This window comes from Oncorhynchus keta, chromosome 32 (assembly GCF_023373465.1).
Source record: "Oncorhynchus keta strain PuntledgeMale-10-30-2019 chromosome 32, Oket_V2, whole genome shotgun sequence".
In the NCBI taxonomy this organism is placed as follows: Eukaryota; Metazoa; Chordata; class Actinopteri; order Salmoniformes; family Salmonidae; genus Oncorhynchus; species Oncorhynchus keta.
In genome coordinates this window covers 21492191-21517305 of record NC_068452.1, presented here as the reverse complement: position 1 = coordinate 21517305, position 25115 = coordinate 21492191, and the positions used below count along the sequence as shown (strand labels likewise).

Sequence of the window (25115 nt, the reverse complement as noted above, 5' to 3'; positions counted from 1 at the left end):
AGAGATTTGAGTCATGCTGCTTCAATGTGTGAGTGAGTTTGTAATGAAAGTAAACATTGTCAACCGTGTTGCTTTGCCTCTAGTAGATTACAACAAACAACGGGAAATCTGGGAGTGGTAGAGGATCCAGAGTTCTAGCTACAGTGAAAGCAACTCCATTGAGCGTGCGTTTTAGTGGAGGTATAGTCCTAATCTCGGGAAACCGGTCATATTCATTTTGGTTTTCACAGCATGTGACCTGACTTGCTATGATTCTCATAACCTCAGTAATGTTTCTACTCTTGTTATTCCCCTGCTGAAAAGGGACACTTACATTATGCTATTGGTCTCACAATGCACTATAAAGACCTAGGCCGATAAGGTTAGCTACCTGAGAGAAGACTACGCTCAAATTGATGGGCAATGCCGCACAAGAAAAACGTGAAAGCTCAGGAGCATAGAACCCTGTAATTCTTATGTCCCATGAAACCAAGTAAACATGTTGATCGAATATTTAATTATTGCTGAACTGTTTGTGCTATAGCCTACATAGATAACAATGATTAAGACTAAACCATATCCCCCAATTTTTCTCAACGAATAATGCGTATGTCATATTTCAAATACTATAATAAAACTGTTTTCACGCCTTAGTTTGTGTATTTTTCGATTGCGAATATATATTGATTTGGGTAAAACATAAATATCAACGCTGTTCACATTTCTTCTTATTCCACTTGTGATGACGTAGAGACTGCCAGTAATTCAGATGACTTCCAGATCAGCTGTTCTGTTGGTTATTTCTTCTCCCGCTGCAAGGTCATGCTTGTAAATGCAATTTTCCCATACACACGGAGGGTGTGTGATTACATGGAACAGCCTCCGTGTCGCGCGCAATGAACACTACACTCACAACCTCCCTTTAGCTTTAAATCCCGCCTTCTTGCAATATCCTACACAAAGATTGGACGAAATTGCGTTCTCGTCTTCTGTTGCATCCTTGTTATGTCAATCAACGCTTTCTTGACGTTTGTCTGCACTCAGATTGGAATTGGAAAATTAAGGGTCTGTGTGTACAATACTGCGACATTGAAGTAGGCTAAAGTTACTGTAGTTGCGATTGTTAGAAATACAGTTTGGTTAAAAGTTCTTGATTGTCCTGTACAATAAGACATTTCGTTCTGGTGGTTTAAGGGTGGTGGCTGGCTACGATTTGACGGGATCATTTTTCTGACACTTTCCCGTGGACAGTAGGGTAAGTAGGCGGTCGCAGACCCCTTTGCTTTGTATCATTTATACATCATATTGTGGTTGGGCCATGAGAGTAAAGTTTTAAAAAACACATTATAGTCGTGTGTGGTGGGCGAGCAGCATCAATGTCTTATCAGATGGAGAATCTCACTCAACGCAAAGTAACTGGAGCTACGTCCTCCATGCTATTACATAAATCGCCAAAAGTTTAATCGCACTGTTTCGCAAAAAGATTAGGCCTTACCAGTCGTTGCAGCTGTTGTTGGTTATACGTTTGCTTTCAAAGGATAGCAATACGCCGACCGTTAATGCCTAATTCTTGTGTTGATGTGCTGGCCATTTCTTCAAGGATGATATTGCACATTTTTATGAAGTTGCATGTGCAACCATGTTGGGATGCTGACTTCGGTCAAAGCCACATCCAGTGGTGCAGGTTGTAATGACCACTCTCATGTGGGCATGTCACGGCCATTTGATCCATCAAACGGTGCTTGGGGAAGTCATCACGTCAACCATAATCATGCCTCCAGGTTTGCAACAACCAGTATACAGTTTGAGGGATTACAAACACACACAGCCAGTGACATGTGTTAATGGATGCCAAGGGAAGGACAAAAATGACCGATACAAATAAAACATAACACTGATTTCGTCTCTGTTACATCATTTTCCTACATTCGGCCTCTTGTGAATTTAATCTATCAGGAAGAAAGCATCAGAGCGATCAAAACAGCGTCTGGCCTCACTTGACAAAAAAGTATAAGCAATTAGCCAATCAGCGTTGAGTTCAACTGTGAATGGTCCTGGCGCACCTCCTTTCGTTACAAGGAGTCAACATGTTTTTCTACTTGCACGAAGGTGTACACACACACACAGAGTAATTAGAACCATGGACAGCTTACTTTAATTTAACTAAATTGTTTGTATCTTTTAGTTGTCACTGATGATGTTTGAATTGGTGCTGGAATAGTGGAGGCAGCTCCTGTTTTCTTTGTGACTTGAGGTAACTCTGGTTAAGAGCAAATCATTATTTTCAATGATGGCCAAGGAACAGTGGGTTAGCTGCCTGTTCAGGGGCAGAACAACAGATTTGTACCTTGTCAGCTCAGGGATTTGAACTTGCAACCTTTCGGGTACTAATCCAACGCTCTAACCACTAGGCTACCCTGCTGCCCCAGATTTTTCAAAGTAGTCATCCTTTGCCTTGATGACAGCGTTGCACACTCTTGGCATTCTCTCAACCAGTCTTCGTGAGGTAGTTAAAAGTTAATTTGTGGAATTTCTTTCCATAATGCATTTGAGCCAATGGTTGTGTAGTGACAAGATAACCCTATTTGGTAAAAGACCAATTCTATATTATGGCAAGAACATCTCAAATAAGAAAAGAGAAATGACAGTCCATCATTACTTTAAGACATGAATGTCAGTCAATCAGTAAAGTTTCTTCAAGTGCAGTCACAAAAACCATCAAGCGCTATGATGAAACTGGCTCTCATGAGAACCGCCACAGGAAAGGAAGACACGGAGTTACCTCTGCTGCAGAGGATAAGTTCATTAGAGTTACCAGCCTCAGAAATCGGCAATTAACTGCACCTCAGATTGCACCTCAGAGTTGAAGTACAGACGCATCTCAACATCAACTGTTCAGAGGAGACTGTTAATCAGGCCTTCATGGTCTAATTGCTGCAAAGAAACCACTACTAAAGGACACCAATAATAAGAAAAGACTTGCTTGGGCCAAGAAACACGAGCAATGGACATTAGACCGGTGGAAATCTGTCCTTTGGTCTGATGAGTCCAAATTTGAGACTTTTGGTTCCAACTGCTGTGTCTTTGTGAGGCGCAGAGTAGGTGAGCGGATGATCTCCGCGTGTGTGGTTCCCACCGTGGAGCATGGAGGAGGTGGTGTGATGGTGCTGGGGTGCTTTGCTGGTGACACTGTCAGTGATTTATTTAGAATTCAAGGCACACTTAACCAGCATGGCTACCACAGCATTCTGCAGCGATACACTATCCCATCTGGTTTGCACTTAGTCCCACTATCATTTTGTAACAGGACAATGACCCAAATCACACCTCTAGGCTGTGTAAAGGATATTTGACCAAGAAGGAGAGTGATGGCAGGCTGCATCAAATTACCTGGCCTCCACAATCACCTGACTTCAACCTAATTGAGATGTATTTGACCTTTTATTTAACTTGGCAAATCAGTTAAGATCAAATTCTTATTTAAAATTACGGCTTACCCGGGCCAAACCCTCCCTTAACCCGGACATGTCTGAGTCAATTGTGCGCCGGCCTATGCAACTCCCGATCACGACCGGTTGTGATACAGCCCGGGATCAAACCAGGGTCTGTAGGGATGCCTCTGGTACTGAGATGGTTTTGGATGATTTGGACCGCAGAGTGAAGGAAAAGCAGCCAACAAGTGCTCAGCATTTGTGGGAACTTCTTCAAGACTGTTGGAAAAGCATTCCTCATGAAGCTGGTTGAGAGAATGCCAAGAGTGTGCAAAGCTGTCATCAAGGCAAAGGGTTGCTACTTTGAAGAATCTAAATATAAAATATATTTTGATTTGTTTCACACTTTTTTGGGGGGTTACTACATGATTCCATATGTGTTATTTCATAGTTTTGATGTCTTCACTATAATTATACAATGTAGAAAATAGTCAAAATAAAGAAAAACCTTGGAATGAGTAGGTGTCAACTTTTGACTGGTACTTTACATATCAGGGTCACAAGGCATATGAATTGTAGTATGGCTTAGTGGGGAAAAAGTCCCTACATACATACAATCGTCCTATTTGTCATCATTAAGTTTTTTACATAGCATTGGCGAGTGAATGTAAAACTGTAAGGTTGTCGCTGATATTGTTCCTTATCTTGTCCAATGGTATAATGACACTGCATCAGGAAACACTTACCGGAATCAAGTAATGCATTTTCCTGGAATCTCTTCCTCAAATAGTGTTTCCTTTGTTCAATGTTCTCATTTAGCATTTGTGGTGCTTTTATGAGGGTGCTTTTATGACTAAAAGGTGTTTTTCTCTTGTTGTTTCCTGAATATTATATCTAAATATCATTGTTTTAAATTGCTGGGGTTTTTTACATTTATTTTTAAACCTGGGCCCAGTTTATCTAAACATTTAATCCAGAACAAAATGATCCTGTGTTGTGTCAAATTTCCCCATTTCAAATTGTTTGCTTTTTTAAAGAAGACACAAAGACAATATTTCAACCAAATGTTATCGTATCACATAACTTGATCTGTGTTGTAGCATATGATGCGGTTAGAGAAGTGCTTTCATTTTGTCTTTAAACTACATCCAAAAATGAGGACGGACCACATCGGAAGGGGGAGCAAAACGCAGGATGATTTTGATCTGGAAAAACTGGTCCCTGGTGACTTAAAAGAGAAGCAACTGCTTACTGCATCGAGTCAGGCTTTGATACTGTAGTGAGCTGTAGAAAACTGTTATACCTTCTCTCTGCCTGAGTTAGAGAAATATGGGGTTTAACAGTTCACCGCATGGCAATGCTAGTTTTTAGAAAGTAAGATACAGTAACATTTCTGTTACATAGAAAGTACTAGGTCCATGCCTAGTTACGGACAGGGCAAAGGATGTGGCTGCTTTTCATGGCCCTCATGACTGACGCTTTCTAGTCAAATTTGTATCTTTAGCTGAACAATGCAGACAAGATTCCTTGAAAGGCTGATCCCACCTCCCGTACTGTACAATGTACAGCTCCACCAGGGTTAACAACACAGCTGTGTGAACAGTGGCACAACACCAGACAGGCCTGCAGTACACCACTTTTTTTTGTTTTTTAGACAAACAGTGCTTAGACATGCAACACATGTTTTTTATGGTGTAGCCTACACATAGTGGCTGCAGAGAGATACTGGTGATGAAATGAGTGGTGCCTTGCTGCAGTACGGAATGTTTCCTGTTCTTGAGACCTACATTTCTCTCAACACCGGCTCAGTGAAAGTCAGTTCATGTTGACTTGCTTCTGTAGGCCAAGGCTGTAGAGATCCCCTTTTTAATTTTTTTAAAAATAACCTACCAATGAGTAAGACATGAGAAATCCCCCCCAAATTACCAGAAGCTTCCCATGGATTCAGGGTCAGGTTGAACAAAGGAAGTTTCTGCTTTTTAGTAGTTCATCGATCTTGTCATCTATATTTTATGGGTTTTGACTGGGTCACCTGACTGGGTCACCTGTTGCCAAAGAGTTGGCTGTTTTGAGCTCATGTAAATTACAAGCTTAGCTGTTGATTAACTAACATGGGATCCATTTAAGCCCATGCACTTTGTATAGACTTGAGGAAGTTGAAAGAAAACAACAAGTAATTGAATGGGAAGGTGACAGTTTGAGTTTTGACACATGATGATGAGTCAGCTCAGCTGCTCTGTGTTGTGGTTTGAGTCTAGTTTTTGTATGTAGCACAATCTCACTCCAGGGGTGTATTCATTACGCCTTGCAATGGAAACCAAACGGAAGCAAACCAAACCAAAAGATTTTTCAACCGAATCAGTGTAATGAATACACCCCAGGCAGGATGATGCACCTGTTTCCGTCAGTGTAGTGAAAGAGGAATGAGGAAAGGTGACATGTCGTAACATGTGAAATGAGTAGGGGTGCCCTCTAACTTTCCTCACTTTCCTTTTCTCAAATAACCTTGTAGTGGACCCTCACAGCAGAGTTTAGTAGAGCCCTGGGACAACATGTCACTCTAGCCTAAGCTCTCTCGAAATGAGCACCTGAACAAACCCTGGAGCAGGTATTTAACCAATATGAATGTCACTCCATAATCAATACATTTCAATAGTTTAAACATCAATGGCCAATACATAATACATTTGAACATATCATGACATATTTATCACACACAGCCAACGAATAGCGATATTAGGAAAACGCCCCTCAACATAACATACTAATTACTGAGCATGCAAACCTGCTAGGTACATATGCAGACGTGACCGACCCGGTTGCACTAGTCTGAACCCGCGGTGGTGAGAACAGAGCTCTACGTACCTGGTTTGAGGAGTTAGCGAGAACTTTGGTCAAGTTCAACTCGGGATAACCAGTACCACGAAAATGGCTCACGTTTTAATGAGGCGCAGTGCTGTGAAAAAGTATTTGTCCCCCTTTCTAATTCTCTACTTTTGCATATTTTTGATACTGAAGTTTATCAGATCTTCAACCAAAACCTAATATTAAATAAAGGGAACCTTAGTAAACAAATAACACAACAATGACATGTTTAATTTATTTAATTAAAAAAAGTTGTGCAATACCCAATGCTCCAATGAAAATGTAATTGCCCCCTTACACTCAATAACTGGTTGTGCCACCATTTTAACTGCAATGACTCCAACCGAACACTTCCTGTAGTTGTTGATCAGTCTCTCACGTTTCTGTGGAGGAATTCTGGCCCACTCTTCCATGCAGAACTGCATGGAATAGTGCCCTTTGTTGGTTTTCATGCATGAACTGCTCTTTTCAAGTCCTGCCACATCTCAATTGGGATTAGGTCTGGATTAGGCCATTTCAAAACTTAAAATGTGTTGCTTTTTAGCAATCTTCATTAGAAGTCGACCGATTATGGTTTTTCAACGCCCAAAAAAAGCCTATACCAATTAATCGCACTATTTAAAATGTTTTTTATTTATTTTATAAAAAATAAAGTAATTTGATTCATTTATTTGTAATAATGACAATTACAACAATACTGAATGAACACTTTTTTTCCAACTTAATATAATACATCAATAAAATCAATTTAGCCCCAAATAAATAATGAAACATGTTCAATTTGGTTTAAATAATGCAAAAACAAAGTGTTGGAGAAGAAAGTAAAAGTGCAATATGTGCCATGTAAAAAAGATAACATTTGAGTTCCTTGCTCAGAACATGAGAACATATGAAAGCTGGTGGTTCCTTTTAACATGAGTCTTCTATATTCCCAGGTAAGATGTTTTAGGTTGTAGTTATTATAGGACTATTTCTCTTTCTACCATTTTGTGTTTAATTGGATGTTCTTATAGGCACTTTAGTATTGCCAGTGTAGCAGTAATAGCTTCCGTCCCTGTCCTCGCCCCTACCTGGGCTCGAACCAGGAACACATCGACAACAGCCACCCTCGAAGCATCGTTCCGCAAAAGCCGCAGCCCTTGCAGAGCAAGGGGAACAACTACTTCAAGGTCTCAGAGCGAGTGATGTCACCGATTGAAACGATATTAGCGCGCACCCCACTAACTGGCTAGCCATTTCACATCGGTTACACCAGCCTAGTCTTGGGAGTTGATAGGCTTGGAGTCATAAACAGCTCAATGCTTGAAGCACAGTGAAGAGCTGCTGGCAAACACACAAAAGTGCTGTTTGAATGAATGCTTACGAGCCAGCCAGACTCAGTCAGACTGCTCTATCAAATCATAGACTTAATTATAACATAATAACACACAGAAATATGAGCCTTAGGTCATTAATATGGTCAAATCCGGAAACTATAATTTCGAAAACAAAATGTTTATTCTTTCAGTGAATTATGGAACCGTTATGTATTTTATCTTCATAATTATGTACAATTCTGGCAAATTATTTACGGTCTTTGTTAGGAATAAATGGTCTTCACACAGTTCGCAACGAGCCAGGCGGCCCAAACTGCTGCATATACCCTGACTGCTTACACGGAACGCAAGAGAAGTGACACAATTTCCCTAGTTAAAAGAAATTAATGTTAGCAGGCAATATTAACTAAATATGCAGGTTTAAAAATATATACTTGTGTATTGATTTTAAAGAAAGGCATGATGTTTATGGTTAGGTACATTGGGGCAACGACACATTGGTGCTTTTTTCACGAATGCGCTTGTTAAATCATCACCCGTTTGGCGAAGTAGGCTGTGATTCGATGAGAAATTAACAGGCACCTCATCGATTATATGCAATGCAGGATAAACAAGCTAGATAAATTAGTAATATCATCAACCATGTGTAGTTAACTAGAGATTATGTTAAGATTGATTGTTTTTTATAAGATAAGTTTAATGCTAGCTAGCAATTTACCTTGGCTTCTTGCTGCACTCGTGTAACAGGTAATCAGCCACAATCGGTGTCCAAAAATGCAGATTACCGATGGTTATGAAATTGTTGCTGAAATCGGTCCTAATTAATCGGCCATTCCGATTCAATCGGCTGACCTCTAATCTTCATGTAGACTTAATTGTGTGATTTGGATCATTGTCCTGCTGCATGACCCAGCTGCGCTTCAGCTCACAGACGGTTTTACTTTTGACTCATCTGTCCATAGAACATTCTTCAAAGAGTTTTGATGACCAACCAGATGCTTTTTGGCAAACTTGAGTCAACTTTTTGGATGAGTCTCAACCAAACACCACATTCCACAGTGAGAACCTCAACCTCATGTGGTTTGGCGATGCTTTGCAGCCTCAGCACTTGGACGACTTGATTTAATAGAAGGAACCATGAATTCTTCTCTGTATCAGAGAATTCTACGGTAGAATGTCCATCCATCTGTAAGCTGAAGCGCAGCTGGGTCATGCAGCAAGACAATGATCCAAAACACACAATCAAGTCGATATGAAAATGGTTAAAAAGCAACAAATTTGAAGTTTTTGAATGGCCTAGTCAAAGTCCAGACCTAATCCCAATTGAAATGTTGTGACAGGGCTTAAAAACTCTCAAATGTCGCTGAGTTAAAGCAGTTCTGTGTGTATAAAAAAATAAATGGTAATGACAGAATGTGTTTAACTTCACACAAAGTAATACTTTTGTATGACTTCAAGGGATACTTTGTCATTGTATCTACTTCTCCAGAGTCAGGTGAACTCGTGGATACCATTATTATGTCTCTGCGTGCAGTTGGAAGGAAGTTGCTAACTAGCTTTAGTGCAATTGATAACTAGCGTTAGCGCAATGACTGGAAGTCTATGGATATCTGCTAGCAAGCATTGGCTGCAAGCTGACTTCGGTTGTCAATTGGACGGTGTTTCCTCCGACACATTGGTGCAGCTGGCTTCCGGGTTAAGCGGGCGGGTGTTAAGAAGTGCGGTTTGGCGGGTCATGTTTCGGAGGACGCATGACTCTACTTTCGCCTATCCAGAACCCATTGGGGAGTTGCAACGATGAGACGAGATGAAATTTGGGGAGAAGAAGGGGGTAAAATACAACACAACAAAAAAGCTTTAGCAAAAGGTATATGCTTGTTCATGCTAGCAACATAACAAACAATGGCAAACATTTGCAATTTGTCACTGGTGCTCTTCAGTGTACATCATCACAAGCTTTTTTGTGTGATCTTGTGGCTCAACCTCTGCTTGCATTAGTCACATGATTTGACTGACTTTTCATCATATTTGTGGAATCGACTGGAATTATAAAATGTTATTTATTGGCCTTATTCCAGTCTGATACGAAGTGGACAGGGTAAGGAAAGTAGAGGTGAAGTAAACCAGGATTGCAATCAAATCTACCAATTGCCAATACAAGCAGTAAAGGTCACAGGCAATTTCAACTCACTGTTTCACCTGCGTAGGACAAGAGGAAGTGACATTTTTATAAATGAGGATTCGTCCCAAATGGCAACCTATTCTCTATAGTGTACTTCTTTTGACCAAGGCAAAAGAAAATCTTTCCATTTAGGACGCAACCCTAGGTTTCTCTGCAAAGCCAGATGCGGTTGGAGCATGTTTGTTCACCTGTCATCCAAGGAATTGAGTCTTTGTGATTGGATAAGTTCTGTTATCTGAATCTGTCAATGGAGCACATCAGATATGAGGACGCAAAGAATGGAAGAAATATCAAATCCCATGATTTAAAATGTTACCCTAACTGTACAGTTTGCTCCTCTTATCTTTTCTCAACTTCCTTACATCTAGCCTGCAGTAAAAAAAATAATCTTGCTACTGTATAGGGACTTGTTATCAGGACCGGTGTAGCCTAACCACCACCTTGCAAGTTATTGTGCAATTGAGCTACTAGGAGAACATTGTGTTCCTTCCTGTGTCCAGTAAAATGAGAAGGGTGGCAGATGACTGTGTGATCTCTCAGGGCTGGAGGATGCTCTGTAGTTCTCTACCTTTTTCACTGGTTGTAATTAGGATTTTGTCAAGTCTTTTAGGAAGTACACTAATTTAGGAAAAATACCAGGCCTGGGTTAGCATGGCTGCTCAAATAACTCGCTGAAATCATGACCGCTGTTTATGGAATATCACTTTCACTTTGAAAATATAATTACACTGTTATGGAAGGAATGTGGAGCAGAAACCGTTTTGTGCTAACATGCAGACGGTGTCATCTGCATTACATGACCTACATAATTCAATGGTTTGCTGACGATGACAAGAGTGACATTCTATTCAACTGGGAATGAATATCAATGATGTGGTTCCTGTTTACTTTGAAGTCTGAATAGTTTTCTAGTAATGCTGAATAAATCTGCTCGCATCAGACCTGGGCTGGAGGGAGACCAAAGGGTTTCTATCTGGCTCACCTTGCCCAACGGGGAGGCCAAAGGCCAGGGTTTATTTTGGTTTAAGTTACTCGGTGAAGGCTGTGCGTTGAGTTGAACAGGATGTTCTCTGTGTTTATAGGAAGCTGGCTGAGGTACCATCAGATACTTTTGTCTTCGGTTTCTGAGGTTTTCCTGTCAGGGCGACTATGACGTGTCTATCTATACATGCTCTCATCAGATTCAAGACAATCTGAGTTAAAACAAATTATCAAGGTATCTGAAATGTTTCAGTGTCGAGACCTACTGTACGGTGGCCTCACGGTTTCGTCCTGCATTGGCTAGCTGTCAAGAGCCGATCATTGTCTCGAGATCACATCTGTTCCCCTCATTAGTCTCCCTCGAACTGTTTCCTCATGTGTGTCCTATACAGGATTGTGGAGGCAGCTGGCAGCATGGCCCAGTGGAACCAGTTGCAGCAGCTGGAGACCAGGTACCTGGAGCAGCTGTACCACCTGTACAGCGACAGCTTCCCCATGGAGCTCCGGCAGTTCCTCGCCCCCTGGATCGAAAGCCAGGACTGGTGGGTACTTTCCTAGTTCCTGTGGTTCACAACACCACTACAGAATGGGTACCTAGTTTTTACGGTTCACGAACACCACTGCTGCTGGCAACACTCGGCAGGATGACATGGCTCATTATTGTGCTTGCTCATTCTGTTTGTTAGTAGTGGGGAAAGAAATATGTCATCCGCTCACGCTCATTGTGGCATTGATTTTCCTCTACAATCGTTTTTATTTATTTTGAAGTAGCATCAACAACATTACAGCGAGACTGTTAGCAGGGAACACGTCATACACATTTGCCCATTGTGGAAGTGTTTAATAAGTGACTTTGGACCTGAATGCCAAAACCTTCAAGGGGTTAAGGTTCTCAAAGTTGACCTATTTTGCATACCCCCAAACATTTCCTCATCACTGGAAAAGATAAACGGCTGAGATTAATTTAAAAGCTTACGAACAGGGTTGTCAAACGATTTAATAATTTCGCCAGTGTTTTTTTTCATACTCTCGTATGTTTTGGCTAAGAACCGATTTGACATTATCTAAGGTTTTTGTGCCCGCCCCGCCATTGGTTGAGACACATGTTCTTGAATACAGGTGGGTGTCATGTTTTGGCTCATTTTAAATGTGCTCAAGTGAGAAACTTTGAAATGGTACCACAATGATGTTTGTCGGTCCACACGTCAGAGACTCTTGACTTAATGGGGATATGTTTTCAATTATACTGTCAATCATCCATTAGAAACCTATTGAAATATACATCATAGAATAGACATGACCATTTTTAAGTTGACATCCGTTGGTGGGTGGACCGGCAGTCATCTTTGTGGTAGTAATTACACTGAACAAAAATATAAACGCAACATGCAACAATTTCGAAGATTTTACTGAGTTACAGTTCGTATAAGGAAATCGGTCAATTGAAATAAATAAATTTGGCCCTAATTTATTGATTTCACATGACTGGGAATAGGGATATATCTGTTGGTCACAGACGTCTTAAGAAAAGCTAGGGGTGTGGATCAGAAAACCAGTCAGTATTTGATGTGACCAGCATTTACCTCATGCAGCGCGACACATCTCCTTTGCATAGAGTTGATCAGGCCATTCTATGAATTCTATTTCTATGATTGAAATGACACCCACCCTGTATTCAACAACATGCTGTGTCTCAACCGACGGCGACGCAACACAAACACCTCAGAGAATCTAAATTAGGGTCTAAGCTACAACGAATGCGAAGATGAAAAGAATCAGTGTTCACACCTTTTTAGGTAATTGATGTTAAAGATAAAAAATATATTGTTTATTATTTTATTAATAAAAACAATCATTTGACAACACTTTTTAATTTATATCAAACTCAACTGTTGTTATTTTCCAGTGATGAAGACATGGATGTCTCATAGTGTGCTGGGGCATGCCAAATGGTTCAGCTTTGAGCATATTTTGGAATTGTTTTGGCATTCGGGTCCAAAAAGTCACTTTCTGACCACCATGTTATGTCATTGTTTTGGCATTCAGGTCCAAAAAGTCACTTTGACCACTTCTTCCATTGGCAGACATGTATGGACAGTTTTGTTTTCAGCAAAAGTGATGCTGTCAAAAAGTGACTTCAAATGGATTTACCTAAAAGCTATTTCAGTTCCCAAACTTCCTTGTTACCGTAAAAGTCTGCTGCCTTTGTCCATATTTTGTTACCTTACAGCCTTATTCTAAAATGGATTCAATTAAAAAATTTCATCATCAATCTACACACAATACCTCATAATGACAAACGCAGGTTTTTAGAAGTTGTTGCTTTTTATAATGATTAAAAAAACTGACCCTTTGCTATGAGACTCAAAATTGACAGTGCATGTCAGAGCAAAAACCAAGCTATGAGGTCAAAGAAATTGTCCGTAGAGCTCCGAGAAAGGATTGTGTTGAGGCACAGATCTGGGGAAGTATACAAAAAAATGTCTGGAGCATTGATGGTCCCCAAGGATACGGTGTCCTCCATCATTCTTAAATCGACGAAGTTTGGAACCACCAACTCTTCCTGGAGCTGGCCACCCGGCCAAACTGAACAATCGATGAAGAAGAGCCTTGGTCTGGGAGGTGACCAAGAACCTGATGTTCACTCTGACAGAGCTCCAGAGTTTCTCTGTGGAGATGGGAGAACCTTCCAAAAGGACAACCATCAATGCAGCACTCCACCAATCAGGTCTTTGTGGTACAGTGGCCAGATTTAAGCCACTCCTCTGTAAAAGGCACATGACAGCCCGCTTGGAGTTTGCCAAAAGGAATCTAAAGGACTCTCAGACCATGAGAAACAAGATTCTCTGGTCTGATGAAACCAAGATTCAACTCTTTGGACTGAATGCCAAGTGTCACATCTGATAGGAAAAAACAGTGAAGCATGGTGGTGGCAGCATCATGCTGTGGCTATGTTTTTCAGGGACTGAGAGACTACTCCGGATCGAGGGAAACATGAGCGGAGCAAAGTACAGAGAGATCCTTGATAACCTGCTCAGGACCTCAGACTGGGGCGAAGTTTCACCTTCCAACAGGACAACGACCCTAAGCACACAGCCAAGACAACGCAGGAGTGGATTCGGGAGGGACATGTCTCTGAATGTCCTTGAGTGGCCCAGCCAGAGCCCGGACTTGAACCCTAACAAACATCTCTGGAGAGACCTGAAAATAACTGTGCAGCGATGATCCCCATTGAACCTGACAGAGCTTGCGGATCTGCAGAGAAGAATGGGAGAAACTCTCCAAATACAGGTGTGCCAAGCTTGTAGCGTCATACCCAAGAAGACTCAAGGCTGTAATCACAGCCAAAGGTGCTTCAACAAAGTACTGAGTAAAGGGTCTGAATACTTATGTAAATGTGATATTCCAGTAAAAATATATATATACTTTTGCAAACCTTTCTAAAAACCTGTTTTTGCTTTGACGTTATGGGCTATTGTGTGTAGATTGATTGGTGGGGGGGGGGGACAACTGAATCCATTTTAGAATACGGCTGTAACGTGACGATGTGGAAAAAGACAAGTGGTCTGAACACACTGCGTTCGGAAAGCATATCATATCTTATCTGTGGATTTTATTTTTTTACAATGCGTTTGAGTAATAACTAGAGATGAACATTTATTAGAGGCTAGGTTGTTACTATAGGTTGTTCTCAATACCCTACCTGGTTAATTAAATCAAGATAATAATAACAATAATAATAATACAAGAAAATGTGCTATGCAGGGCGTACGCAGCGAACAAGGAGTCCCACGCCACGCTGGTGTTCCACAACCTGCTGGGGGAGATTGACCAGCAGTACAGCCGCTTCCTGCAGGAGAACAACGTGCTCTACCAGCACAACCTGCGGCGCATTAAGCAGCACCTGCAGTCCAAGTACCTGGAGAAACCCATGGAGATCGCCCGCATTGTAGCCCGCTGCCTCTGGGAAGAGCAGAGGCTGCTGCAGACCGCCACCACCGCCGCACAGGACGGAACGGCGTCTCACCCGTCTGGCACTGTGGTGACGGAGAAACAACAGATCCTGGAGCACAACCTGCAGGACATCAGGAAGAGGGTGCAGGTGAGACTGCACGTTTAGTCAGAGGAATATGTGCTTTTACACAGGCGCGTTATTGAATACCTCGTTTGATTTACATGCTTTGCGTTTTTTACTTTGCTATAGGATATGGAACAAAAGATGAAGATGCTTGAGAATCTCCAGGATGATTTTGACTTCAACTACAAGACCCTTAAAAGTCAGGGTGGTAAGTTTCACTTTTAATATTACAATTCTTTATAGAATTTTATCGGAATTTATGGATAGGACATGAATCTGTTAGAGGCTCTAATTTTATACTCTACTACTACTACTATTGATTTTGCTTGTTCTTGTTTTGAAACTCTGGCCCGCCATCAAATACTACCAAATATCACTGACTCTTAAATCTACAGATAACCCACCCAACTCCTCTCCTATTTGCTCAGAGTTGACCCAGGACATGAATGGGAACAGCCAGGCAGCAGCCACCCGACAGAAGATGTCTCAGCTGGAACAGATGCTGAGTGCTCTGGACCAGCTCAGGAGGGTAGGGCCCTTGTACACCCCTCCATAGTGTCCATCTGACCCTACATCGTACACCCTTTCTTCGAGGGTCCTAATACCCTGAATCAGTATAGTCAGAATTTCTGCGATAAGTATGAGAGGCTAGTTGACATTCTGCTCGAACCTCCTACGTGTGTGCAATAAATGACATAAACAATGCATATTTACATGTTGTTGAATAGTAAGCTGTAGAATTGGGTTAGTCATTCTCTAATTCTCAGCAGCAAGCTGAAACTGTCTGGCCCAAGCAGGGGGGCGTGGCGGCCCCGACAAACATTTGTACTCAGCAGCAGCACCTTTCACTACACATGCAGAGATCTGTATGTGTGTCGATATTAATGTGTGCTCGATCATTCATTTTCAATTGAGTTAAATTAATATTCATGCTGCTGTCAGGCGCTAGATATTTATGAGCAAGATGAGGAGGGTGGTAATTAGCTGTCAAATTTTGGGGAATGTGGGGCTAGAGACTATTTAGTTTGGGGGGGAAAAAATCCCTGAGGCCAAAATTGTAAAACAAATTCACTAATCATGTTGTCTAACATGATAATCATGCGGAAGATATAATCGTACCCTCGATGTTCGAGAAGTGGGCCAGCAACCGGAGGGTTGTCGATTCGAATCCTAGTGCTGGCGGGGAGTGAGCTGGCAACCGGAGGGTTGTCGATTCGAATCCTAGTGCTGGCGGGGAGTGAGCTGGCAACCGGAGGGTTGCTGGCATCAATATCGCAGGTGCAAGGAACTTAACTCCCTAACTTAAGCCCCCTGAATGTCACTTTAACACTGGTTACATCTGTGTCTGAAGGATGTGTTGTTGTCCCCCTCTGTTGTAGCAAATTGTGACTGAGATGGCAGGGCTGCTGTCAGCCATGGACTTTGTCCAGAAGAACCTGACAGATGACGAGCTGGCTGACTGGAAGAGGAGGCAGCAGATTGCCTGCATCGGAGGACCACCCAACATTTGCCTGGACCGTTTGGAGACATGGTCAGTTACCATTTGTAGCCTTTACTTTCCACGTTAAAATCCTTTTCTGTGCCCTCCCCCATGACCGTACACTATCTATTTCCCCCCCAACACTCAAGTAGAGTAAACGTCAGAGGCGAAGAAGGAGAAGTTGCTGTTATTTGTAGTCAATGCCAAGACACCATAAGATGAAATTGTAGTTCCAAATGTGTTTCATAAACAGGGTTGCACTGCCATAATGACGGACCTAGATTAACCTTTGACCTCTAGGATTACTTCCCTGGCTGAGTCTCAGCTGCAGATCCGCCAGCAGATCAAGAAGCTGGAAGAGCTCCAGCAGAAGGTGTCCTATAAGGGAGACCCCATCATCCAGCACCGGCCCGCTCTGGAGGAGAAGATAGTGGACTTGTTCAGGAACCTCATGAAGAGGTGGGGAGCTTCTCCAGATCGTTTGGATATTTTTTAGCGGATCAAATTTGCATAATATTCAGATGTTTTGGATACATGGCATAGCCTTTGGCAAATATGGAGATATTTTTACATTTTCTTATGATGGGCATTAGATGAGGCTTCAGAGTTTTGTTTATCACAGACTTCCACCATTGTGCCCTAATGCACCGCCTCTTATCTGGCCATTGTGTTGCAGTGCGTTCGTGGTGGAGAGGCAGCCTTGTATGCCCATGCATCCAGACAGACCACTGGTCATCAAGACAGGTGTGCAGTTCACCAACAAAGTCAGGTAAGAGGGGCTGCGGGACTCCATGTTTCAACTCCGTATGTTGAATACAAAACGGCCTTATTTGATGTCTTTGGCGTTTGCTTTATGTGCTCTCGCCAAATGTTATTTTCCAAAAATGTTCTCTCTTTTCAGATTACTGGTGAAGTTTCCAGAATTGAATTACCAGCTGAAGATCAAAGTTATTATTGACAAGTGAGTTTTGCATGACTTGCGTCCATCACTCCCACGATCATGTCTGATTTGCGTAGAACACGACGATCGACTCGACTCAGTCCCAGGGAAGGTGAATGAATTGACCTCTGTTTGTTTCTCAGGGAATCTGGGGACGTGGCTGCCATTCGAGGGTAAGTGACTTTCATGTGATGTTGAAACCCTTTGTCTCCTAACCTATCAATCTTAGAATGTCCCTTTTGCCATGGAGCCTGTGAATAACCTACCCTACCTGCTCTACCCTGCTTCTCCCAGGTCTCGAAAGTTCAACATCCTAGGTACCAACACCAAGGTGATGAACATGGAGGAGTCCAACAACGGCAGTCTGTCAGCAGAGTTCAAACACCTGGTGAGTGGATGTCTGTTAGTCAGTATAGTGGTGAGTCTAGTGTGGTACTGTACAGTATGTTGCTTGACTGGTAACTGCCCTTCCCTTTCAGACCCTGAGGGAACAGAGGTGTGGCAATGGTGGCAGGACCAACAGTGATGTGAGTCCCACACTCGATCTCGAATGCTCCTTTTCTTATGGTGACTGTTGTAGCTATACTGTTAACTTAAACTTATCCTTTTGGGAGTTTATAGTACTATTGTCATCAGTATTAATAGTAGCAGTAGCATCAATCGACCTTTAACCCTGACTGTCCTGTTCCTCCCCAGGCCTCCCTGATCGTTACAGAGGAGCTCCACCTCATCACCTTTGAGACAGAGGTCTACCACCAGGGCTTGAAGATCGACCTGGAGGTGAGACCAAGCTCCGCTCTCTACCTGTGTGCACACAGGCGGCTTGGGGGAGTTGCTGTTGTGCTTCCTGACTCCAAGGTGGTCTTTGTCAAGTCTCATTATGGCAACACCAAACACTCAGCATGTCGTCCCCTGACTCCACCTTAATCCTACGTCAGCAGCAATTACATGGAGATGAGATATTTAAGGCCACGAGTCAGGTCTGCCACACACGCGAGCCAATAGACAAAATAGTCATTATCATTAGCTTGATGGTGCCCTAGGCTTCCAGGGGCCTGGCTCTGCTCTCCCCATGCACCGAATACCAATGAGCTGATTCAGTAATCATACTTGTTCTCCGTGCTTCCCTACTGTTGCTGCTCCTCGTCCCATCATCCATCCCATCCACCCCCGGCCAGTGCAGCGAGTCCAGGGGTAATCCGTCTCTGACCTGCTCTACACCTCCCTTATCACCTTCTGATATCACCGTAGCTGATCCAAGCCCCCTGCTGGGACACCGGAATCATTCATCTAATGGTTATGTCCTGCAGGGCTTTGAGCTCAACACTGCGGTGATGCCCCCCCCCCCGAACACAGCAGTGTGAAAATGCATTAGCCGGGATAATTAACACATTAGCATTGAGAAATGGGGGGGAATTAGTGTGGGTGTGTGAGAGGGGGTTTGGCACACCCACGTTGTGAAATGATTGATCACAACACTCCGTCGTCTATAAACGACACCATTTGGCGAGGGGTGCTGTTGTGTGATTTTAAGACTTCATTCTCAGTGAGGGACTAAGCACCCCATGTCTCTTCCATGTCACTCAGGACACCGACAGCTTTTCCTCCCGTACGGCCGACCACTTTGTCACAGCAATCCAAAGAAGAATAGAATTAAAGGATTGTGTTAAATGGCATTTCATGTCAGACTTGAATAGAATGACCTAACAACCTAGGTTAGTTTTGAAAGCCTGGCAAAAAGGTGCTACTGCACCATACGTGTGTATCTTAATTGATCCTACGTCCCTGTTAACCATTCTTCATGCGTTTTCTCTATGGTCCATTAGACCCATTCTCTACCAGTGGTGGTCATCTCCAACATCTGCCAGATGCCCAACGCCTGGGCCTCCATCCTGTGGTACAACATGCTGACCAACCACCCCAAGGTAAGACTGCTGGCGCCACCTCGAGTTCGACCGCTGTCCTGTAACTTCTGGCCCCCCAAATACAGTCTTACTGATGTCATCTTTACTGTGTCATACCTTCTTGGCATTGGCGTCCGCCTTGGAGAGGGTTGGGTGCGAAATCCACCTTAACCTCCTCTTCCTGTTGTCGTGTCCTATAGAATGTGAACTTCTTCACCAAGCCTCCGGTGGGGACGTGGGATCAGGTAGCGGAGGTGCTGAGCTGGCAGTTCTCCTCCACCACTAAGAGAGGCCTGACCATCGAGCAGCTCACCACCCTGGCTGAGAAACTACTAGGCGAGGAACCTTTCTGTCTGCAACTCTACCTTCATCTGCATTGGATGGCTCCAAAGCAATAGAATGATGTCTATCACAGAACATTGAATGAGAGTCGGAATGAGTGTCCACCCTAGAAAATGTATTTCTATGGATGGTCTGTACGGCGTCGATGCCTACTAAATGTGTTTGTGTTGTTTGTCTAGGGCCGTGTGTGAACTACTCTGGATGCCAGATCACCTGGGCCAAGTTCTGCAAAGTATGTCCTTGCCCAATCAGTCTCTCTTGATGTGTTGTTATAGCTATCTTATCTGTCGTAAACAGCTTCACAGTTTGAATTGATTAGTTCCTCCTTTGTCCTCAGGAGAACATGGTGGGTAAAGGCTTCTCTTTCTGGGTATGGCTGGACAACATCATTGACCTGGTCAAGAAGTACATCCTGGCTTTGTGGAATGAAGGGTGAGAGGTCGCTTTCTGTTTGTTTACCGACTTGTTACTGGAACAGCTGGGCAAAATCCAAGTTGGAAGGAGTGGAGTTCATGACATTGAGTTCATATGAGCACTGCTGGGAACTGTAATACTGAGCCGTTGAACCCTAGATAGCGGGAAACTGGGTTGAGGAGGAGTACAGGTGTTAGGCTTAAATGCACAAGTGTAAAGTGTCAAGTGTAATGGAGTTAAATTGTCTCCCTTTCAGTCTTTCTCTGTCCTATCCGGTGTAGGTGACCGTAAAATAAAAACGGCACATTTTTCTCTCTGCTCTCTTTCGGTCTGTGCAGGTATATTCTGGGTTTCATCAGTAAGGAGAGGGAGAGGGCCATCCTGAGCCCTAAGCCTCCTGGTACCTTCCTGCTGCGCTTCAGTGAGAGCAGTAAGGAGGGAGGCATCACCTTCACCTGGGTGGAGAAGGACATCAGTGGTAAGAGGACAGCGTGTTGGGCTGGCGAGCGCTCTGTCTGTCTTTCTCGCTTTTCTATTGTGCATGTCAATTTGGTCTTTGTCCATGTTGCACGTTATTTAGTTTAATCTCATTATTGCCCTTGTGACATGGTTTCAGATCTCTCTCACTCTCTCTGTGTGTCTGTAGGGAAGACTCAGATCCAGTCGGTGGAGCCTTACACCAAGCAGCAGCTCAACAGCATGTCCTTTGCGGAGATCATTATGGGATACAAGATCATGGACGCCACCAACATCCTGGTGTCTCCGCTGGTCTACCTCTTCCCAGAGATCCCCAAGGAGGACGCCTTCGGGAAGTACTGCCGACCGGAAGCTGCTCCTGAGGCTGAGCTCGGAGACCCGTGTAGTAGTGAGTCAATCAGGAGGTTTTAACGTATTGTCATGGAAAGTGCGGGATGAGTTAATGGAAGAAGACCTGGATGTACCTCCATAATGAATACTTCTTTACCGTTCTGGAGGTTGGTGCTTTGTGAGGTGGGGAATATTTTGATCTGTGTGTACGTTAAAACGTGTTCTGGTTTTCTCCCGCAGCCATTCAACCATACTTAAAGACAAAGTTCATCTGTGTAACCCCGTAAGTATCCACTTTCCTTGAGAGCTGTTAGTGCTCAGTTCCCTCAAAGGAATTAATGCTCCTAAGTGACTTCACACTAGGTTGTGTAATGGAAACTGGGAAAAAATGTTGCAAAATGTTCAACTTTTTTTTCTTCTTCTACGAAATATTTGAGTGTCCTCCGCAACATCCCCTTGTTGGCTTCCTGTAAGGATGGGGCGGGTGGGAGTTTTACCCTGGAAGAGTGGTTCCCAGATCGTTCCTATATAGTCATCACCAACAAACTGACAGACGGATTCACTATTAGTCAGTGTCTTTCCCTTATTTATACAGTCGTTGGTCTGGCCTGGGGACAGTGGAACAGGAAGCACAGAACTGTAGGCAGGCAAAGTGTACACATCTCTCTAGACAAAGCAGAGTGGAGGAAGCAAGTAACGATCCCTAGACAAGCATACAGATTACTTTAACACCACTAGTAGAACCAAAGAGAAATATTTCCTTGCACTTCTAGGGGAACAGAGAGAGAGAGAGAGAGAGAGAGTGTGTGTGTGGTCTGTAGCCCATGCAGTGCTCTCTATTCTGGGACGGAGTGGGTGTGTATGAGTTTAGCAGAGGGATCAGAAGGGTGTGTATACTGGCTAACCCAGGGGTGGGGGTACTGTTTTCGAGGTGTGTAGCAGCGTTGGGAGAGGTTTGCTCAGTGAGAACCTGACCTGTCTCTGTAGGATTAGATGAGTATGTGTACTACATAGGTAGAGGTGTCTGTTTGGGTGGAGGGGGGTGTTGGAGAGGATTGCTCAGTGAGATCCTGACCTGTCTCCGTAGGTGCCCTTCCGTGTTCATGGACTTTCCGGACAGCGAGCTGCTTGGGAACGGGATATTCCCTGGGTAGGCAGTGGGCATGTAGGGCTGTGTGTGTGTGTTTCTCTACGTATGTGTGGGTGAGAGGGTGGGTGAGACTCAGACAGGGAATGGAGTAATAAGTCTCTCAGCCTCCTCATTTAGACCCCCACCCCCACTGTTTTGTTTCTAACTCACTGCCACTCTCCTTGGGTCTAACACCAGAGCAGCTTCCAGTCATATTGTATTCAGCCATTTTGAGTTGGGTTCATCCTACTTGAAGATGGCCTCCCTTTCCCAATCACATCCTCAGTAGATCATTCACCTTTCAAACTCCCTGTTAAGTCTACGTACTGGTGCCATGACCACTCCCATTAAAATCAGTCCGCGCTGGCCACGTTTAGTTTACAGCTTGATAATGGTATGAAAACGGTCCCCACTTCACAGTCCATTATGAACGGGCTAGAACAGCAGGAGGGGAGAAGAGGCTGTGGATTGATAGGCTGTAGACTGAAGGGCTCATTAGAAGTGCCTTCAGTGGAGATGAACTCCTAAAGGCCAAACGTTGGTCCTTCCTTTAGTTCTCCACCGCGGGAGGTTGGTGGCACCTTAATTGGGGAGGACGGGCTCGTGGTAACGGCTGGAGCGGAATCAGAGGAATGGTATTAAATACATCAAACGCATGGTTTGACGCCATCCCGTTCGCGCCGTTCCAGCCATTATTATGAGCCGTCCTCCCCTCCGCAGTCTACACTGTTCTCCACCTATGACTATAGTAGTAGGTTGTTGTGAGACGTCATGCACTTTTTTTAGAACAGAATGTCTGTCAGGGCTGTAGAGGGTTTTGGTGTGTTTCTGCCCACTGGCCTGCCTGCTCTTAACAAGCCAGATTGTCTAGAATACTTGTCATTAACATTCCCACTAACTAACTGCTCTCCTTTCTCCCTTTCTTTCTGCTACTGTCGTCTAACTTCAGTCATACGCTGGTCAAAAGGAAGCACATTGACACATAGTGGCTAAATGGTCCCGACCTGTCACTAATCCGACCCAGTCAACACTGAACTGCTTGACTCATGCATTTAAACCTGTAATACTGTGTGTACATGTAATAATGTGGAGTGTTGTCCTCGTCTATGGTGGCGTAACAGCAGTGGTGATGTGGTGAAAAGGACCTAGAGATCTAATCACTATGACATCTGTATGTGTGTTAACATGTTTTCTCCCTCTTCTCCTGTATTGTCTTGTTGCAGCACCAACTCTGGTAACACCAGTGATCTGTTTCCCATGTCCCCTCGCACCCTGGACTCTCTGATGCACAATGAGGCTGAGGCCAACCCTGGCCCGCTGGGTAAGTCCTGACAGATACTAATACACACGCACACACGCACATGCACATACTCGTACTGTGCTTGCGTGTGAAGCAAGGCTTAACTTGTTTTAATGGCAGCCCTCTTGCTTTCTGTCTTCCCAGACTCCCTCACTCTGGACATGGAGTTGAGCTCTGACGTGGCGTCACCCATGTGAAGAGACGAATGAACCAGACTAATTTTTTAAATCTTTTAACTCCCCGTTTTCTTAAAAAATATATATTCCACAGTTACCTCTGTCCCATATTGTGAAAGGGAACAAGATACATTACATTCTTTACCTTTCACCTTTACGCCTCAAACACACCTACAGCGTCATTGTGCTAAATGGTACACAGCAGCATCTGGATATGTGTGCAACAAAAGTTTGAACTTTCACCTTCTGCTACCATTTTTGTCAAGCCGTCGACGCATACAGTTTGATGCCTACTTTAGATAAAGGAAAATGCAGCGTTCCATTGGAAATGAATGTTCTTTCGGTGTACCAAAATGCAATTACGCTATCGGTGTCAATGTTTTAGAAAATCCACGTCTCACTCCCTGTGGGTGTTTCACAAAGTACCTTATTTAATTTGTATAAAAAAAAATGTTTTATACAAAAGTATATTTTTGTTTCCTTGACTTCCTTTTTAAAATGGTTTTGATCTTAACCTTCATTTATGAACCAGCGCTTTTGTTTTTATAAGAATGCCTAAAGAGGAAGATTGCAGTCTCGCTTTTCAAAGATAATAAGTTATTATTTGTTAGCGTCATAGTTCTCAATGACCTATTCTATAACCTTTTTGGTAGTCTGTCTGTTTGTCCCGTGTCATTCTCTATTCAAGGGGACACCTGTATCTGTATTTTTATTTGATTGAGAAATATCCTTGTTCCAATCTTTCCCGTTGTATCTTATTCCTTAGTACAAAAAAACCTGTATCTAGAATCTCACTGTGACAACGAGTCAATAATATGATGCGTTTATACAAACCAAGGAGATGAGAACCAAAGGTCACAGGTGAGTTTGTCAATTGAACATTCATTCATATAGGTAATTTATGTGAGTGGCGCTGGTTTTTGTTTTAGGTGTCTGAAATGGCATTGATGATGACAGGATATTTCTCTGACCTCCTCTCAGCCTGGGCTCAACCCCGCTCTCAGCTGGCAGGCAGCATGTCTCAGTTGAAGATACTGATTCCTTCCCTGGATTGTGGAGCCCTTTGATGTTTGTCATGAATCTTGCCCTGAGCAATTTTCACTAGCTGGACCAGCTGCACGTTTAAAATTGGTGAGGTAAAAATGTACTTTTTTTTCCTTTAATTTAAGGTTAGGGTTAGGCATTATGGTTAGGTTTGGGTTTAAAATCTGATGTTATGACTGTGGCTGTGCCAGCTAGTGACCACTGCAGAGCTGCCTCCAGGACAAGATTGATGACAATGAATTGCCAACCTGCTGTTGTAGATAGAAATGTACATTCTTCTTTGGTGTTTTGAATTCATACACACCCCCCTCCGTCCTTCATAGTTTGTCATAATGTGAATACCTCTTGTTTTCATGAAACCATCAAACATCAGATTATCATTGCAACAGTACTGCACTAGTCTGTGCTTAAATGGTTAATGTAGTGCCTATCTCATACCGTATTAATGATTTATTCTAAGCTAACACTTGTATGTGTTGACCTTGTTTTTTTTTGTAATTTGCATATTGTTAGTATCAATTTCTAATGATATTTCACTATTCTGTTTGACTGTATATGGTTATCATGTGATGCCACATCATAAACAACACAACACTTGTCCATCACTTCCTGAGTTAAGTGCTCAGTTGAATCGGTAATTGAGTTCACTCTGTAGATGTTATTTGAAAAAAAGCTATCTGTAAATTATGCTGCAACTAATCTTATATTTGTTTAAAAATCATAAAAAGAAGAAAAAAATGTATCTCT

General features: G+C 43.1%; 1 protein-coding gene across 7 annotated transcripts; it reads left to right on the top strand.

The window, feature by feature from the left end:
• The first annotated feature begins 994 nt into the window (after nt 1-994).
• LOC118365267 (signal transducer and activator of transcription 3-like) lies at nt 995-25115 on the top strand. Of its 7 annotated transcripts, none has more exons than XM_035747347.2 (23): nt 995-1234; nt 11147-11296; nt 14520-14856; nt 14959-15040; nt 15261-15361; nt 16212-16363; nt 16613-16771; nt 16989-17081; nt 17214-17273; nt 17396-17425; nt 17547-17640; nt 17732-17779; nt 17949-18032; nt 19079-19177; nt 19357-19492; nt 19678-19730; nt 19836-19930; nt 20251-20390; nt 20559-20777; nt 20960-21002; nt 21807-21869; nt 23072-23169; nt 23293-25115. In XM_035747347.2, exons 2-23 carry the CDS (start codon nt 11169-11171, stop codon nt 23343-23345), a joined length of 2367 nt encoding a protein of 788 aa, XP_035603240.2. In that variant the 5' UTR covers nt 995-1234; nt 11147-11168; the 3' UTR covers nt 23346-25115. The 7 variants fall into 7 exon arrangements, with proteins under 7 accessions (XP_035603240.2, XP_035603239.2, XP_035603238.2 ...); XM_035747346.2 differs by having other exon boundaries at nt 23269-25115; XM_035747345.2 differs by having other exon boundaries at nt 15228-15361.